This window comes from Henckelia pumila, unplaced genomic scaffold, assembly GCF_033568475.1.
Source record: "Henckelia pumila isolate YLH828 unplaced genomic scaffold, ASM3356847v2 CTG_198:::fragment_4:::debris, whole genome shotgun sequence".
Lineage (NCBI taxonomy): Eukaryota > Viridiplantae > Streptophyta > Magnoliopsida > Lamiales > Gesneriaceae > Henckelia > Henckelia pumila.
In genome coordinates, this window is record NW_027331775.1 from 1 (window position 1) to 20000 (window position 20000).

The 20000-nt window shown below is 36.3% G+C and overlaps 2 protein-coding genes and 1 non-coding gene across 4 annotated transcripts; all 3 read left to right on the top strand.

The window, feature by feature from the left end:
• The first annotated feature begins 6474 nt into the window (after positions 1 to 6474).
• Positions 6475 to 14739, top strand: LOC140870707 (zinc finger CCCH domain-containing protein 44-like). Of its 2 annotated transcripts, XM_073273096.1 has the most exons (11): positions 6475 to 7196; positions 7394 to 7473; positions 7688 to 7875; positions 8337 to 9492; positions 9618 to 9745; positions 10371 to 10430; positions 10518 to 10568; positions 10757 to 10827; positions 11629 to 11783; positions 12033 to 12092; positions 12189 to 14739. In XM_073273096.1, exons 1-11 carry the CDS (start codon positions 6787 to 6789, stop codon positions 14444 to 14446), a joined length of 4617 nt encoding a protein of 1538 aa, XP_073129197.1. In that variant the 5' UTR covers positions 6475 to 6786; the 3' UTR covers positions 14447 to 14739. The 2 variants fall into 2 exon arrangements, with proteins under 2 accessions (XP_073129197.1, XP_073129198.1); XM_073273097.1 differs by lacking the exon at positions 10757 to 10827 and having other exon boundaries at positions 11657 to 11783.
• A 646-nt stretch (positions 14740 to 15385) lies between these two features.
• TRNAK-CUU (transfer RNA lysine (anticodon CUU)) lies at positions 15386 to 15458 on the top strand. Its single transcript has one exon. It is a non-coding gene; the product is annotated as a tRNA-Lys (tRNA).
• A 167-nt stretch (positions 15459 to 15625) lies between these two features.
• Positions 15626 to 19995, top strand: LOC140870706 (protein FMP32, mitochondrial-like; the record flags this gene model as incomplete). The annotated part of the gene is made up of 8 exons (XM_073273095.1): positions 15626 to 15789; positions 15864 to 16069; positions 16222 to 16353; positions 16485 to 16544; positions 19425 to 19501; positions 19575 to 19631; positions 19744 to 19810; positions 19912 to 19995. Coding segments are annotated over exons 2-8 (636 nt in total), but the record flags the coding sequence as incomplete, so codon positions are not given.
• Between the last annotated feature and the right edge of the window lie 5 nt (positions 19996 to 20000).

The following is a 20000-nucleotide window of genomic DNA, read 5'->3' on the forward strand; positions in this document are numbered from 1 at the left end:
ATAACACACAATACACAATACCGTAACATATAATATGGTAATAAGTAATACCATAGCATGATGCACTATAACACATAATAACAAAACATACTCGAGAAGTCAATTCTGAAAACATCTTTATTTAGTTTTATCAAGCAACAAGTCATCGTGACAAGATGTAAAATACAATACTCGCCCCTAAGGGGCGTCCAAATTGGTGGAGTAGGTGAACTCTTGACTATAAGTCAAGAGTTTGATTCCTTCTACCAACATCTTATTGAACTAGCATATCACACATGGTTTGCCTAGTGTGGTTTACCTGGCAAACGTAGTTTGCACGCTATTGCGTTAGTCCGAGGGTTTACCCAGTGCGCACCAAAGATAGCGGCTGCGGGTTCCAACGTCAAAAAAAAAAATACAAAACTCTCAAGTCATGTGATCAGAAATAACCACTTTTTACAAAGACACGAAACATTCTCCAACAAATGTAAAATACGACTAAATCGATAACATGAACATGAAAATTGAGACTCGAAGCATAATTGACTAAAAATGATTTTTTTTTTTTTTTTTGTTGAGCATCACCTCGTGCAGCTGAGATCACTTGCAATGGTCACACACGTACATAACTATGTTAGCGTATGATAAGCCATAGACTTTTACGATTTGTCTATAAATTAATGTATAATGCATGCAATGTAATAACATACAATGCAATGCATGTGAGGTAATCAATTAATCAAATATGGAATCGATAACAACACTATATGACCGAATGGTTGTCACTTTATCAAAGCTATAGTTGGTAATATCGATGCAACTCAAATATTTTAAACGTACAATAGCTCAAACGTCATAGTTTGAGCACTCTATCTAGAAAAGACAATGATTGTACCTCAATATTCTCTTTCCCAAAAATTGCATTATTTACTATTAATGAGAATCGAATACATGACCTTAACTTTGATATCAATTGTAGGACCGAACGTTTGACGCTTAACCGAAAGCTATAACTGGTGGTAGTGATATAATTTAAATCTTTAAACCGCACAGCAGTTCAAATGTCATTGTTCAATCACATTACATAACAGAAATAATTATTTCACCTCAAAAAATAAAGAATCCGGATGAAACGGTAACAATGACATCTGGACACTTGTGTTCATGCATGCACTCTCTGATGCTGCTTGGCCCTAAAACCTGGTGAGAGACCATGCAATCTACAGAATCGTTTGAACTCGACGTCGACCATCAAATCATGTGACTGTTGTCGAGCACTCGAACCTGAAACCTATAGCAATCTCATAATGGAAAAAGGAATTAAGTAAAATCGGTCTAACAACAAAATCACGGGTTCAACATGAATGGATTACATGAAAAAGTGAAAAACAAGTGCTCGAATTTTGATAAATTATCTATTTGTAACTTAAGGGTAGCACCATAAGTATGTGTATTGATTTTTTCTCCATTACTTAAAATCCAATACGACAAAACAATACATAATGATTTCAAATACATATGTTTATCTGAATTTATTAAAACCTGAAATAAGTTTAAAAACTCTACTCCACCCTCCAACTAAACTAGTTACTCCGATAGATTCAACATCGATCATTACTCATATTGACACATCTAATTGATTCAAGTGACAATTTTCTCCGTAAATCCTAGAAACACAATATAATTTATGTTTAATCCATTGCAAGAATTATTTAAAATCTAATACGATAAAACAATCATAATGATCTTACCATAAAAATATGTTTATACGAATTTATTGAAACTCTAGATTCTAGATTTTTTTAAAGCTCAACAATCGAAAATTTTATTAATAATGTGTAAAGTCATTAATGCACATATGATCCAAAAGAAAAAAAAATGCTACTTGGAACATCGCTTCAAACCATGGGACCAATTACATAGAAACACGAGGCTTTTTGCTAGAGTATGAACACAATATTCGTTCGCTTATCACTTGAAAAAAGTAATTGAGAAATCGTGTTCACTTCTTATCAATTCTATAGAGCAAACCCAGAGACATAAATACTTGATGTATTTATCGCGTCAACTACTCATTTCGCATGAAGCTCAAGACACACCTTCTTCAAGCCCAAGCTTTGTACCCATAAGAGAGCTTCAAGGAGCCCTATGGATTCTCTCCTTCTTTAACACTATCCACACACGTCATTGACAATATGATGTGAATTAAAGTATCACAAATGTCAAAATTGAGTGAAACTCTCGTTTTCAGATTTATTAATAATGTCCTATAAATAATAACTAGAGCCCTATTTCGATTGAACCACCAAAAGATATCAAAACAATAAACAAACCAATCCTCGTATTGTAGTTTTATAATATAAAGAATATAAATCTTTTAATTCATGTATGCATCGCAATACACGTTTGATATCTCAGAAAACTACTATCATCATTCCTCAACACACACCCCAATCCAATCTTTTGTTACCTATGGAAAAATGCGGCATACACATTGTAGTTGACAAACGATCTTGCAGTCTTGTGCCAAATATTACATAACATGTCCACCACTTCATAATTCTAAATCGTTTTGGCATCTCTAGACTAGGTTAAAAAAAACTATACTCTACACTCAGCTAAACCAATTACTCTCACTAATTCTAATTTCAATGCCAATCTCGTTGATTCAAATGTTATTAGAAACTTTTATATAAAAAAATTATTATCAAATGAAAGTGTTCATTATGAAGCTCCAATTTCCATAAAATTTCTCATTTTTTTTATAGTTAATGGATTACACTAGAATGACACACGTCAATTTCTCTAAGTAAATATCATGAAACATCTTTCTAATTTCTATTATATCTGTTGCCATAATTATTTCAACAACCCGATATAACAAAACAAAAGACAACATTTTTTTTATCGTAACGGTCTATTTATCTGAACTTATTAAACCCTAAAACTTAGTTTAAAAAACTTTACCACGTGCCTCGACTAAATCGTTTTACTTCGATCGATTTGACGACAACTACTACTCATCTAGTTAATTCAAATTATAGTTTGAAACTTTAATATAGTTCATTAATATGAAATCATACCATAAACATATGTATATAACATTGTGCAATTATATATATGTTTATACAAATTTATTGAAACCTTGGACTAGGTTAAAAATGTATTGCACACTTCTACTAAAGTTACTCCGTTAGATTTTGATTTCAATGTCAGTCATTATTCATACGTCACATCTCATCGATTCAAATTGTCATTAGAAATTTTAATATAAATAATTAATATCAAATGAACATGTTCATTATGAAGCTCCAATTAATATCAATTTGCATAACATTTCTCATTCTATATAGTTAAAGGATTACACCATAATGTTGCACGTCAATTTCTCTCAGTTAATATTAGGACACATATTATAATTTCTATTATCCGTTGCCATAATTATTTCAACAACCCGATATAACAAGACAAAGACAACAATTTTTTATCGTAACGGTCTATTTATCTGAATTTATTAAACCCTAAAACTATGTTTAAAAAACTCTACTCCGTGCCTCGACTAAATAATTTTACTCCGATCGATTCAACGCCAACTACTACTCATCTAGTTAATTCAAATTATAGTTTGAAACTTTAATATAGTTAATTAATATGAAATCATACTATAAACATATGTATATAACATTGTGCAATAAATATGTTTATACAAATTTATTGAAACACTGGGCTAGGTTGAAAATGTATTGCACATGCACTTCCACTAAAGTTACTCCGTTAGATTTTGATTTCAATGTTAGTGACCGCTTAATTCGGTATCTACTAGCAAGTATATTAGGTCAAGTAATAGTAAAGTGGACAATGAGTCCAAGTATCGATCCCACAGAGACTGTAGTCAATTCTCAAGATTTAATTATTTAGCTTAATCTAGACATAATAATAAAAATGATGTTGAATTGAATAAAATAAGAATTTAAAATAAAAATTGCTTAAGAAATAATAATTAAAATAATTGAAGATAAAATTAATTAAAACGAGACAACCAAGACACACACAGGTACCAAACAAATTATTCAAACAAGTGGTAAATCTAGGATCCAGATTTAATATTAAGTCACGGCGAATTCTCCTAATTTATTTAACAGTTTATTTCTAGAACAGTTAAACCTATTCAAATATTGACGGATCAATCTTTCATAATTAAAATCAAATTCAGAATTGATCAGTTTTCACCTAAAGCCGCATATTGAAACCGAATACTAATTCTAGTCGGTTTAATCATATGTCAATTATTGGAGTGATCGAAATCAATTCCTCCTCTGTCGACTCAAAATAAATTAACATGCAAGTAAATAATTGACCAGGTTATTCACAAGAACAAAATATAAATCCAACAATCAGTAATTTAATATAAATAAAAAAATCCCAAATCAAAATCCACAGTTTAACATAAAATTGTTCGGCACAATCTCGTCGTCTTGGTTGAAGAAAAACTAATCAATAATTGAAAACAATAATTCAAAAATAAAAATAAGAAAAAAAAGAAAAGTTTGTAGAATTCTTCACTCCCAGCCGTATGCGTAGCCGCCTCTGTCTTCAAAAGACTGGAACCCTAAAAAATAATAAAAATCTTCTATTTATAGAGTCCGGATCCCGTATCAATTAATTTCCTTCACTAAATAGGATTCTCGAATAAATCTAAAGGCGAAACACGCGCTCGAGCGAGACATCATAAACACTTCTCTGGAAATCCGATTCTCACTCGAGCGAGTTCAATTCTCGCTCGAGCGAACCATGAAAAGCAAAATTTTGGATATGTAATTCGCGCTCGAGCGAGTTCAAATCTCGCTCAAGCGCCTGGGAATTTCTGCTCCGCGCAACGATTTTGAAAAATTCATATCTCGAGTTCTAGCCGTCGAATCGAACTGAAATTTGGACAGCAACTTTAAAACATCTTGAATTCATTCTGAACGATGAAGATCGGATTTTTATCTCTCTAAAATTAAAAATGATATTTTTACCAAGGCTGCTCCATAATTCATTCTTCAAAAATCCATTTTCCTACAAAATTAACCCGAAGAATGAAATGCACACATATGTAATAAATCACATAAAAACATATAAAAACACAATGAGATGATACAAATTTATACAAAATAAATATAAAAATAATATAAAATAATGCATACAAAATGCACTTATCAGTTAGTTATAATTCATAGGTCACATCTCATCGATTCAAATTGCCATTAGAAACTTTAATATAAATAATTAATTTCAAATGAACATGTTCATTATAAGCTCCAATTTCCATAAAATTTCTCATTTTCTATAGTTAAAGGATTACACTAGAATGCTGCATGTCAATTTTTCTCAGTTAATATTAGGACACTATTTATTCTAAATTTTATTATATCTGTTGCCATAAACCCATAATTATTTCAAAAACCCGATATAACAAGACAAAACACATTAATTTTTATCGTAACGGTGTAGTTATTTGAAGTTATTAAACCCTAAAACTAAGTTTAAAAAACTCTACTCCATGCCCTCACTAAATCGTTTTACTCCGATCGATTCGACGCCAACTACTACTCATCTAGTTAATTCAAAATATAGTTTGAAACTTTAATATAGTTCATTATTGTGAAATCATACTATAAACATATGTATATAACATTGTGCAATAAATATGTTTATACAAATTTATTGAAACCCCATGTATCTAGGTTAAAAATGTATTGCGCACTTTCAATAAACCAGTTACTCCGTTAGATTCAGATTTCAATGTTAGTCATTATTCATAAACCACATTACGTCGTTTCAAATTGTCGTTAGAAACTTCAATATAAATAATTAATATCAAGTGAACATGTTCATTATGAAGGCACCGATTCCGATACATTTTTTTAAAGCTAAAAGATTACGCCAGAATGACGCACATAAATTTCTTTCAGTAAATATCAAGATATATCATTCTAGTTTCGGTTATACCTGTTACCATAATTATTTCAGGAACCAGATATAACAAGACAAACGACAATAATTTTTCATAAAAAATATATTACTTACTTGAACTTATTAAACCCTAAAACGAAGTTTAAAGAACTCTACTCCACGTCCCGACCAAGTCGTTTTTACTCCGATTGATCCAACGACAACTATTACTCGTCTAGTTAAATCACAATATTGTTTAATTTGAAACTTTAGTATAGTTGATTAACATGACAATCATAGTAGATGAAAAGGAGTATATATAGGTGTGGTTGGAGCCCAGAAATGGCTGGAGAGGTCCAAGTTCCCACTTCTCCGCATGGTGGCTGCTACACCAGAGTGCTAAAAAGTAAAGAAAAGGCAACACCAATGCAATTTCGAAGGGACCCCACAGCCCCCATTCACGTGTTCCCCAATTCTTTGCCGCGTTTCGGTGTTTGACTCCTGCAACTCATTCGCCCCACATGTATGCAATGTTATTACATCCGACACTTGATGGGCTGCGAGTGGGTGCCCCCCATTTTTACACTAAAATCCAGTCCTCGCCGAAATTATTTGTTTATTCTTTTTTTTTTATTTGACAGCAATATTAATTATTTTTCCCTCATTACAGATTATTGCAGATGAAAAAGGACTGAGCGCATCCCTAACCCTTCTAGCCTTTTGCCAATCTTACATCTACACCGTCTTTTTCTTTCTTTCTTGAGTTGGGTTTATCGATTCTGGTCGAAAAGACGTGTCTTGATCGATGATCTTTTGTGGGTTCAGCTGGAGGTGGATATCTTGGTGGTGATTTCTGGGTTTTGTTAGGTTTTTATGGAGAACATAGAGACCTTGTTAGCTGCGGTAGCTCAGACTCAAGGATTCAGCGATGATGAGGATGATGCTTCCGTTGGGCGTAAGGTGGAGGTGGAGGGTTCGGTGTCTTTGCCGGAGATTCGGCGAGATTCCGGCGCGTCTCAGTTGACTGATGTCCCGCCGGCGGTGGGTGGATGTGCGGAGCCGCCCGAAGTGGTGAATCAGGTACCAACGTCGGAAATTCAGGTTGTACCGACGAACGGGGCGGTGATCGGTGCTGCGGATAAGAGGAAAAAAAGAGGGCGACCACCGAAGGGGCAACTGGTGGAGAGGCCTCCTCCTCCTAAGCGGAAGAAACAGGAGGATGAGGAGGAAGATGTTTGCTTTATTTGCTTCGACGGGGGTTCTCTGGTGCTTTGCGATCGCAAGTGAGTTTCACTCACATTTGAATATTTTTAGCGATTTTTCGAACATAACTTTTTTGATTGTTTTATATTTAACTTTTTTTCTTGATTGAAGAAATACGTCTTTCCTTTCATCTTTGTATCATGGAAAAAGGTTCTCTGAAAATGTTAAGTTGGGACCTTTGCAGTCTATTGCATTGAATCTCTAATTTACTGCACAGGGGCTGTCCGAAAGCATATCATCCAGCGTGCATCAAGAGGGATGAAGCCTTTTTCCGCTCGAAAGCCAAGTGGAATTGTGGTATGTCTCTTTTTCTTTATTCTCGTATGCCCTCGCTTGTCGATGTCACATTTTAAGTTGAAATCTTATTTTTGGAGTTTATTCTGTATTTTTGCTTGATTTCTCGCTTTATATTTGGATTAGTTGTACGGGACACAGTCTTTGGTTGTCTGTGATTATGCATTTCATTGATTTCTCTCCGCCCTTGCGATGTTTATGGTGCTCATATTTTCAGGTTGGCACATATGTAGCACATGCCAGAAACCCTCTCATTACATATGCTACACTTGCACCTATTCATTGTGCAAGGGATGCGCTAGAGACACAGACTACTTGTCTGTGAGAGGCAACAAAGGATTTTGCACAATTTGCCTGAAGACAATCATGCTGATTGAGAACAAGGACCAGGCAAATGAAGATGCGGTATGTGCAATTTTCATTTGAATATTGTCAAGTCTCAATAATTGCTTCTCCCAATTCGCTGTGCTTTTATTGTGCATCCCAATTCCAAGTGCTGCTACTGTGCAAGTTTATGGTCGTTTCTTTTATATTTAATATTTATTATAAATCTTTGATATGCGTTGGCGCCATATTTCGTGGCATACTAATTGTTGTAATAGGATCCGTTGTATTTGATTTTTCCATTTCTAGAATATATAGATCGAGCTGTTTTTGGAGTTGTGTAAATGCAACCCTTTTAGACGGATAACACCCTATAATTAATGAGACAATGGATTTTCAGCATACCTACAAGATACAATTGTTTTGTCATAGTTAGAACGATTTGGGACTGACTGAGTGGCATTAAATATAAATAGCATGCCTGTGGGCGCATTTCAAGTTACAACTTATGCTAACCACCATTCTGAAATTAATATATACAGGTACAAGTGGATTTTGACGACAAAACTAGCTGGGAGTATCTCTTCAAGGTGTACTGGACGTGCTTGAAAGACAAGTTATCCTTAACACTGAGTGAACTCACACAAGCTAAAAGCCCTCCGAAGGGTGTACATGCAGTGGCTTCGAAGCCTCGATTAATTAACATGCATCACTCTGCCCATGGTGGAAATGCTATATCTCACATGAGTTCTGTACATTCGGAATCGTGTAAACCCCGTGAAGAGATGAGTTTGTTGCAGAATAATCAGTTAAGCATGGTTGCATCAGGTATCCAGAATCAAGTGGAGAAACTAAATGGTGATGAAGGGGAAAGTGTTGTAGGTTCTGGAAAGCTTAGCATGAGCAAAGATACGGAGAAACCAGGATTTGACAAAAACACTGAGAGACCAAGTACCGGTGAAGTTTATGGCTCAGAGAACGCCACTGACCAGGTGATGATGGAGAAAAATAAAAACAATGAAGTCATTGGCAAAGATACAGATAACCCGGACATTGGAAAAGAAGTAGACAAGCAAAGACACAAATGTGTAGACAAGCCAGAAATTGTGAAAAACACTGAATGGGCATCCAGAGAGCTCTTGGAGTTTGTAGGGCACGTGAAAAATGGTGATATATCTCTTCTCTCGCAGTTCGATGTGCAGACGCTATTGCTTGACTATGTAAAGAGAAATAACCTTCGGGATCCTCGCCAGAAAGGCCAAATTATTTGTGATCATATGCTCAAAAATCTATTTGGAAGGCAGCGTGTTGGTCACATTGAAATGCTACAGCTTCTTGAATATCACTTTCGTACAAAGGAGGATCGTCCGAGTTCTTTTATTCCAGCCGGATTTGTTGGTTCTAATGTAAGCGATATGGAGGTTGATGGAAACACTTATAGTTCCTTGATAGCAACTAACAGTAAAAAACGAAAAACCCGTAAAAGAAGTGAGGATGGAGCTCCACAAAATAAGATAAATGAATATGCTGCAATTGACGTTCACAACATTAACTTGATCTGTTTAAGACGTAATTTACTGGAGAATCTAATTGAAGATAAGGATAACTTCCATGCTATGGTCGTTGGCTCGATTGTGAGAATCAGAATATTGGCTTGTGATCAGAAGCAAGATATTTACAGGCTTGTTCGAGTTGTAGGTACGAATGAATATCTGTAATTACATGCTTTAACCTGCCTGTTTTCTGTTGCAATGAGTGTGTTTTACAAGCTTAGATGTATGTAGAAATATCTGAATCTGTTTGTATTTATCTTTGGAGTTCAGGTACTAGTAAGGTGGCTGAACCATATAAAATTGGTGATAAAACAACAGATATAATGCTTGAAGTTTTAAACTTAAACAAGAAAGAGGTTGTATCACTGGATGCTATTTCAAATGCAGCTGTCACTGAGGTAACTCGAGGCACCGTATTCAGGAACTTCTCAAATATCTCTTAGGATACTTTTTCACTTGACTGAATTTGAAATCTGAATTCTATTTCATTTCAAGATATTTTCAATATATAAATGATAAATCAGAATATTATGGGAATCAGGGTAATTAATGTTTCTGGATTCCTATTACTGATTTAGCTCTTAAAGGACTTGGTGTTGTCCATTGTCAGTGATGCGGATACACAATTGCTTTTAGTTTGCTTTCATTCATAAATCATAATAAATCAGTCTAGTAGATATTTCTTAATCTACTGTGAAGATTGAAATCTGAATCAGTCTTTTATTTAAGATCACTGTATCGGTGAAAGTTTCAATACGTCTATTGTAGTACTCATGTTTCTATTAGCATACTGTGTAAAGTCACCAGTATGAATGTATTCCATATCTAAATTGGATTGGCAATGATTATATTGATGACAGTATCCACTTTTATTTTCTGATGAATTCTGTATTCCTCTAGACAATGCAGGATCGACTTATTTCTTGAGCCATCGAAACTTTTGAACTGTGCTTCCATGTTTATGTCTTTTTTTAAATGCTCTATGTTTCAGTTTCATAGTATTTTTTATTTTCCGGATTTCAGGATGAATGCAGACGGTTACGCCAAAGCATTAGATGTGGTCTTGTGAAACAGTTCACTGTCGTAAGTGTAGTTCCTGGTGTTGTTTAGAGTTCATCCTAAAACAATGTATATCTTTGGTTGCTAATAATGAATGATAATTGACTGTAGGGCGAGGTGCAAAAGAAAGCAATGGAACTCCAACCAGTCAGGCTCAATGACGTGAGTCTGTTAATATATTTTGCTTGACTCGAATTTGGTGCACAAACGTTACTTGATTTTCCCGAAATACTTGAGTTCTCGCCACTAAAAGAAGAAAAGAAATACCTTTTTTTTAATAAAAAAAATTCATTTTCCAGAGTTTCTTGGTTTCAATAGTTATGGTTGTTCTGGTTTTGATCAAAATGTAGTTGCTGGAGGATGAAATATTGCGGCTAAATCACCTTCGAGATCGAGCTAGCGAGAAGGGGCATAAGAAGGAATATCCTTTTTTTAGTATTTCGCCGTTAGAATTTGTGGTTAGCCAAAAGTAGTAAGTGCCATTATACTGGATGAGTCACGACTCACGAGAGAATCTTTCTTTTCACATTTATTGATTTTCTGGACCAATTATCGAATCCTTCATTTAATCTTAATCGTGACAATGAATCTGCATTGAAAAAGTATTGAATATACTAGTTATTTTTTTTTTCTAACAAGCTTATGTGGTAGCCCCAAAAGAATGTAATTTCAAGAATTAAAAAAAATAAAGACTGTGTGAGCCTAGTCTTTTCGTTGTTTCTATATTTTTACCGACCAGTATTCCGAATTTGAACTGGGAACCAACTATTTAAATTTTTTAAAATGGTTTATCTGAGAAACAATCGGTCAGTCTATTGTTCAGCTCAGCTGGATATGTTGCTTATCACATTATTGAAGATTATGTGTCGGTGACGACAATATTATTTATGATATAGCCCTGTTAGCCATTATTTATTATAATGATGTTTTGATTGGGAACTCAGGGTTCTCGGCAGCATGAACTCTGTTTCCGTGTTTTGTGTTTATTTAATTAGTTTTATACCATACTTGTCCATCTCTTATTTGGTTTCTTCCTCTTGAGTTTAGTCCTTCAGAAAAAGAATGTGATAGGGCTGAAGGCGTCTGGTGGTTCAAGTTATTTCAGTACCTATATAACAAAATTAGATTGGAATTTGTCCCTTTTCTTTAATTTTCTCTATATATCTTGCATGAATATGATGACGACTAGTCCTTTTTCCTGGAGTCCCTTGACTAATTTCACCCTCAGAGAATATGTTCACAAATTACAGCTGCTAAAGTCACCTGAGGAACGCCAGCGCAGAATTGCTGAAGTTCCAGTTGTTCATGATGATCCAAAAATGAGTCCAGCATATGAATCAGAAGAAGATGTCAGAAGTGCTGATAACGCTAGAAAAGGTAAATTCTCTATGTTGCTGCTTCTTTCTGACAGTTGTTTTGTTTCAAGGTAAATATTTTTCTCAAAATATGCAATTTCGAGCACTGGAGATCTTGAAGTTTTGACCCTTGCTTTGCATGCCATTCTAGAAACCATTTTATTTTTAACTCTTGAATTCAAGGAAGGTGGGCCAACAATGGTTTTACTCAAGCAAATTTTATCTCACTAGAAAAGGTTCAGTATTCCATGACACTGATCATATCGTGCAGATGAATTGAGGCCAAAATCCTCTAAATTTATTGGGAATGGACGGAGCCCTATTTCTCCTGGTGAGAGTAAAGACAACAGATTGATATTTGATAGGTTAGTGAAAACTCTCATTCTGGTAAATTTAATCTGAAATCTTTTTGGCACGCCTTTTCCAGGGAAAGGAGAGGGTTCTATCCAGGTGCAGGATAAAGTGATAGCGAGAGTAGATGCAAGTGGATCACATAGTTCAGATATACACATGAACCAAGCCAATGTTGCTACGGCAACTATTGGTATGGATGTTCAAGCCATGCTTAGGTCCATTGGATTAGATACTTCTACTGCCAGCCACTCTGTGGGAAACTCGCCATCTGCTAGTAATATCGAAACAGAGAAATTGTGGCATTATCGTGATCCTAATGGTAAAATTCAAGGACCATTTGCCATGTTGCAGCTGCGGAAATGGAATATGACCGGTCTATTCCCACATGATATGAGGATATGGACAAATCACGAACAATACGACTCGTTACTTCTTACCGATGCTTTGAACAGGCAATTCCATGGAGCATCAGACCTTCCATACAACCTTTCAACAGGGTCGCCGGATCTGGGGGCCACTGGGGGTGACCAAGGTGTAAACGGGACAGTTAGTGATAGTAACCAAACTGGGATGGCTTTGTATGATAATTCAAATGTCATGTCTGAAAACACCGTCGGATCTGTAAGGGCAGATGACTCTGGTACCTCCCATCCACAAGCGTGGGATTTTCTCAAGGACAATAGCTCTTGTGCAGATAATGTCCAAGTACGCAGTTCACATCCCTCATATGCAGCTCTTCCAGATCGAAGCCAGGACCCACACAATGAGGAAAATGCTTCAAGTGGGCTAAATCAAAAACAGATAACTAGTGGTCTCGAGTTTCAAAATCAATGTAACAATAGGAGCCAAGCAGGTCAGTCTTCTGAAGAAAACATGAGAACTCTACCTGTTGATTTGAGCTCAGTGGAAATCGAATCCACTTCTGCACCTGTATCCAAGGCAACGGAGTCGATCAATCAGGATCGGAGTACAAATGTTCCAAATCTGCCTTGTGTTGCACCAAAGACCATTGACAAGCTTGGGGTAGTTGAGACTGCTGAAGAGCAACAATCTGTATCTTTAGATGTTCCCATGCAAAACCCTTGCATCCTTGAGCTATTGAGTCCTACGCCTAGGTCTAACAATGAAAATCAGGGGGATCAAGCCACTGAAACCAAGCAATATGATTTTATAAATTTTATCGTGCCAAATGCAGGCCCTAGCTGGAGCAGTTCCTCGGGTCCAGCGGTGGGTAATTTGCAGCTTCCTGAAGTAGCTGATGATTGGTGTGGATATTCCCCTACACGGGCGAAACCATCTGGGCAAGAATGGCACTCTGGTCTCCTCTCTCCATCTTCACTGAAACCGCTTGAGGTTACAAGTGATAATGTTACTGCCACCACTTCAAATAATGGCCAAATTACTCATGCTTCTCCGCCAAATATACCTAATTGGCTTGCAATGTTTAACGAGCCGATTGAGTTTGATGCTTTGGGTGAGGAATCGGTTTCAGATTTGTTGGCTGAAGTTGATGCTATGGAATCACAAGGTGGTTTCCCTTCTCCTACTTCAGCCATGAAGTTTGCAAAAGAGTTGATTCAAGATTGTAAAGATGATTGTTTTAGCTCAATCGAGTTCAGTCATTTACATGATCCAGGAAGAAATGATGCCTTGAGCTCCACGGGAGATAGACAATTGGCTTTCCACCCTTCTGTCCCATGCAAACCAGCTGTAGAATCATCTTTCATCGACGGTCTAGATTCTTTTAGGAGGTCAAGTGTTCATTCATCAGCAAGCAGTGAGGGAGAAACTAATGCCCCAGTTTACCCCGGTGAAGGTGGATCAGAATTCCACCCTCCTGCATCAGTCAACACTAGTCAAGAAATGGTTGGTGCAACTATGGTTCTTGGTACAGGATCAGAGTCTAACGAACCTGGTTGGGGAACGGTGCAGGGTAACATCAATCTAGTAACAGTGCAGGGAAATGTAAATCTTGTGTTGGGAGGACCAACTCAGGGGATGACAAACCTCAATTGGGGGAGCAACCCTGGGTCAGCTTGGGGAAATCCAGGCGTAAATCTGAGTCCCGTAACTGGGAACCTACCGTGGGATGGCCAGCGCAAGTACAGTAGCCCTCGAGAGTGGGGATATCAAGGCGGTGAACAAGGTGGATTTGGTAGAGGCAGGCCTCCATGGGGCAGGCAACAGTATGGTGGTAGTAGTGGAGGAGGAGGAGGAGGAGGAGGAGGAGGAGGATATTCCAGGCCACCACCTAAAGGGCAGCGAGTATGTAAATTTTATGAGAGCGGTCGCTGCAAGAAAGGAGCATTCTGCGACTATCTACACCCCTGATGATGGTTTGGTTCTCCCTCCCCAACATTCGTTTTGTACTGTATTGTCAACAGTCTAGAGTTAATCGATGTATGAGTAGTGTACTAAAATTCAACCGAATTTATTGGAATACATATATATATATATTTATGATTAATAATCGGATGTAGATTGGATGTGTTTTTTGTTCGTGGAAGAACTTCAAGCTGTGAATTTTTGTTCTCTAATCCTGAACAACTTGTATCACATTCATTGTACTGGAATATATGGGAATCTCATTCCCCATTTTTATGGAGCAATCTCGTATGATAATCACAAGTTTTAGTCCTCGTTTTTGCTTCTGTTTTCTTTTCTTGTATTTCAAAGCCGTGCCTGCATTCACGAAACGGACGGGTTCCTCCTTTCTAAAGAAAACCAACACTCAGCTGGTATTTTTAATTAAACGGTCACAACAAAAAAACCGATTGTACTGTCAATTTTGGTGTTTATGTGGTTAGGTAGGTTTCTAACAGTTTTGGTTATAACAGTTTTCGGGTTTAGTTTTCGTTTGTCAAAATTAAAAAAAACCATAAAAAGTTTAAACAAGAAGAAAAATGGTAAAATTAAGAAAAAAAAAAAAGGCAGTGTTCATTTCCCTTATTTATTTTTTGTTTTATTTCCCTTATTTGTTTTTGTTATGAATTTTAATATGTAAAATATAAACTTTGTTATCTCAATATGAGTGAGAAATTATGTAGGAAATAAATGATGCAAAATAAGTAAATATTCGAAGAGTTCAGTGATTCGTCGAAAAAAAATTATAAAAAAAAAATCAAGTTAAAAGTCTAATGTAGGCTACACCATGTATGAGAACAAAATCTCAACAAGTTGCGGGATACGTACGATTTCTAACTGGGATACGTACGATTTCCAAAAGATGTATTACGTTAAATATTAACAAACTGCAACATTCTCAAGCAAGCCCGTCTAGCTCAGTTGGTAGAGCGCAAGGCTCTTAACCTTGTGGTCGTGGGTTCGAGCCCCACGGTGGGCGCCATTTGCTTTTTTTTTGCACTTCATAATTTTCTGACTCAAAAGCGCTATACCCGAGTCAATAAATCAACGCTTTTAAAAGTCGTTACGCGCTGTTGTTTTATTTTAAATTTCTTTTAAAATAATAATTATTTTTATTCATCGAAAGCATAAATAAATAAATAAGCCTCCAAAATCAATCCGGCAATGGAACCAAAGCTTGAATCCTCCATCGATCGATCGATCCTCACGTTCTCCTAGGAATCAGCAACTCCTCCTCCATTTCTCCCCAACTTCTCCTTCAACTTTCTCTTTCCTTCTCCATTGCTTTGCTTGTGCAGCAATTTTGAGCGGTAATCAAGTCTTTGCTGCAATTCATAGCTGTTTTTGCCTTATTTTTTGGCCTCATTGCGCGGACTCATTTCAGGGAATAGATTCGCTTCTGCCTCAGATTTTAACTGTATTGTTCGTTTAATGGCGTCGGCGGCGGCTTGTAGGCGTGCCGTGCAGTTGGGGGCCGGAACCAGCAGAATCCAGTTGTTCTGCCCCAGCCGCCGGTTTGAATCGAGGCAGATGTCCGACCTTCTTAAATCCAATGGGAAACGTCTTTTCCTCGTGGATACTTTGGCTCTTGTAATTTGCGCACTCTTTTTTTTTTTATTTTATTTTAACATTTTTTACGTTTTTCTATATGTTGTCGTGTGGTGTGATTTTTGTTTTTGTGTGTTTTTTTTACTTTGCTTGTATTTGACCTATTTAATTGATTGGTCGGTTGATTTGATCAGGTGAGGAGATTGGAGGCGCAAGGCTTGCCGTCCAAGCAAGCTGAGGCTATAACGGCGGCTATGACGGAAGTCCTTAACGACAGCTTGGAGAATGTTTCTCATTCCTTTGTCTCCAAAGGTCAAATGCAGCAAGTGAGCCCCTCATTTTGTTATTTGGTGTTCCTCTTAAATTTCGTTGTTTATTTTTATTGATTATGTGGATGAATAGATATGTATTACCTGCCCATGTGTTTTTAAGGAGTACGAATAATTTCTTTTTGTAGAATGAGATGGCTCAGGAATCCAGTTTGTCCAAATTCAAGAGTGAAGTTAAAAGTTCTCAGGTATGGCTATTATTCGTTATTTTTTACTCGTTTTGGTTGAAATTCTCGTTATTTTGTGGTAATTTAGTTGCTACTGTCTTAGTTGCAAGATATTGAAATTATGGCATGGAGAAAGTTGGATTACAGATACTTATCCCTTGCCTCAAGTCAGAGTATTTACCTTGTTTCGCTCAAAAAGAACTCCATAACGGCCCCTTTTTTTGTGCATTATGTAAATGGGCAGGTTTTGATCATCTTATAAGCCAACACTACAAGTCTGAAACATTTTTTGTGATCCTTGCTTTGTTCACCAAGACTATGTGTATTCTCCCCAGAACTTCTTTGAATGTTCTTTTTGATGTCTGAAGGACCGAAGGAGAGAGAGTGGCTGGTTCTATTGATTACATTGTTGGTAACTTCCCAATATTTCAGGTTTTTAAGCTGTTTTACTCAAAAATATTATAGTAGTTTGACAGATAAATAGAAACCTTGCGTTAGGAGTTGGGAAGATCCAAAACTGCCTTTCTTTTCTCAATGTAAGGGAAAGTGATACGACAGCTCGAATTAATCCCTAACAGAAAGCCAGTTAAAACTTCATCATTGATTGGGATGTTTATTATCCTTTCTGTAATTCAATACTGTAAATGTTGAACGACTTACTTTGGTCTTAGACTTTTAGTTACATTCATCAGGGGGTAGCATTATTTAACCTTTCATGTTCTAGTTACTTGTTCTTCTTGTTTTATAGGCATAATGTTTGGGAGTAAAGTGTCGGATGTTTTGTGAAGAATGAGTAATGGCTGAAACTGGTTGCATCTTGATTAAATATTAGCACTTGTTTCGCGTTGAATATCTCTTTAGCGTGGGCTTATAATCCTCAAGGATGCAAGGCGTGGCATTGAGGGGCCTTGGAGCCCGAGGCACATGCTTTCAAAGATGAGACTTTTGGAAGTGCATAACTTTTATATTAAACGATTAGGAATCATATTCAAATGGTGCATTAACAATCAGATTCAGCAATAAACTAATATTTAGTTATGAACAAGGAGTTGTAAACCCCAGTGAAAACCAAAGCGCCAAATTAAGATTATTAGTGATGAATTTTACCCAAAATTTATGATTTAAGTCAATAAAACACATTTTTTTTAGAGACAATAAAACACATTTTATTTGCAAAAAAGTGTGGTTAATTAAATCATGAATGAATTTCAATCGACAAAGTAGTTTGAAATTTACCTATAAATATGAAATAATTGAAAAAAGCGATAAATCATCCTTCAGAGCCTAAAACTCATTGGAGAGTAGCCATCGCCATTGCCAAAGTTTCCGGATGATGGATTTTGGTTGCAGAGTTGTGGACCTGTGGTCGAGGGTGGGCTGGGCTGCTATGGGAAGTAGTTTACTATTCAAATTCTGAACATTGAAAAAAAAAGAAAAAAACTGAAACAGGAAAGTTAAGCAGCTTCTCACACCTGAGCTGAGCAGCACCTCTCTTCAGTGTCAGTGAGCCTGGGGTGTCTCCAGGCCTATCTGAGCCTCGCACCTGAGCAGCGCCGGGCACCTTTAACAACTTCGCGTGTTTTACTGAAAATGACTCGCTTATTTGAAAACGGAAAATGTAGTTTTGTTTCTTTCTTATTTTTGAAGAAATTTTCTTTTGCTTCCTTGCAACCAACCTCAAGGAACCATATAAATATATTCTTGACCCAATCAATAGATATGTTATGGATCCAAATGAATTGAGACCCATGAAAGAGAAGCCCTATATCAAATCGGTTTACTCTAGAAAAAATAGGAAGAACTCAGGCGAGGAGAGGGAAATAAAATGCATAGGTGGTGACACCTGTTAGTTATTCATTTTTTATATTTTGTGTGAGGTTTACTAGCTTATGCTATGGAATGTTACTTTTACTGTTTTACAGAGGGAAAAACTGATTGATAATTTTAGATTTAATACAAATATCATTTCTGTTTCAGTATTGTGTTCTTGATCTGTTTTTGTGTTTCTTTCTGTTTTAAATTGTGGGAATATAAAATACAACTTACAGGCGCACAAAAACTATATTAAAGCTTTTCATATGTTTTCTAAATGTTGCCCAAAAGCCACTGAAAATTCTACAGGGGAACAGGCCTACTTGGCTTATATGATGCCTCAGTACTTTGTGTTCTACTTGTGAAACGAAGTATTCATGCTAACATTCTAGAGTTACTGGCACAAGTTTTAAAGGATACACTCGTGTCGTAGGAATTGAATGTGCAGTGAACTCGATATGATTATAGCACTTCATGATGGAAGCTATGTTTTGGGTTTAGTTTAATCAATAACAGTCAGCATAAAAATGCAAGAAGTTTGACTTTGGTAATTACTAAGAAATATATTTTAGATCACTGGCTAGTTTTGAATGTTTGAGAAAGACAAAGATGATCAGAATCTGTGGCAAAATGTATGAAAGAAAATTAACTGAAATTTAATTAGGCTGCTGATTTACCCTAATTCTTACACTTTGGACTCCTTGGAGAACATGGGGGATTGGACTGGAGTGAAATTATGGAGTCTTGAAATCAGATCTGTTTAATTAGATGCAGCAAAAGGATTGATAGTAGTGATTTCTCAGTACGAGTAAAACAACAGACAATGATGCTATGTTCTTTTTTCTTTCCCCTTCTTTTGTTCAGAACAATAGGTATATAATTCTCTCTTTATTGAGCATGAATTTTGCTTGTGCTTGAACCTCAAAGAGTAAAACATTACTTGTGTTCCGAAAACTGATAAGGAATAATGGTGTTTCGTTCTTCCTCTGCTGTATTTGCTTTCTAATGTATGCCATGTTTATCTACTAGGGATCTCTTCCTTGTAAAAATGCGTGGATTTTATACTTTTTTCATCTGCACCAAATGCAGGACCACCATTTTTCACTATTGCAACACGAGACGGAAAAACTGAAGAGTGATATAGAGAAGATGCGCAGTGAGCTAAAGTCAGTTGGAAAAATGTCCATCACCTTTCTCTTATATTTCTGATTATTTATTCTGAGAATGATCTTGTTTCAGGTATGAAGTTGACAAAGTTACTGCTGGGCAGCGTTTGGATCTCAATCTAGAGAGGGGGTGAGTTATCTTAATCGCCATGCTCAAAGTAATTACAAGCAAATGATGAAGAATATACCACCTACGTACAAGTGTCTTTTTTTCCATTTGTTTATGCGTCAATTTTATGCAGGAGAATTCGGGATGAGCTGAACAATCAAAATCAAGAAACGACCAACCTCACTAACAAACTTGATCGAGTGAGTACATTTAACTGGTGAAGCAATTCAGCAGTTTAACTACTCGTTTGTTTAACCTGAGTTTCCATTTGATCAAAGTCTGTATCATTGTATCATCTCAGGAAATTCATGCATTGCGAGCACAATTGGAAGCAGCAAAATATGATGTGATTAAGTACTGCATAGGTACACTTGCCTCCGTATCTGCTGT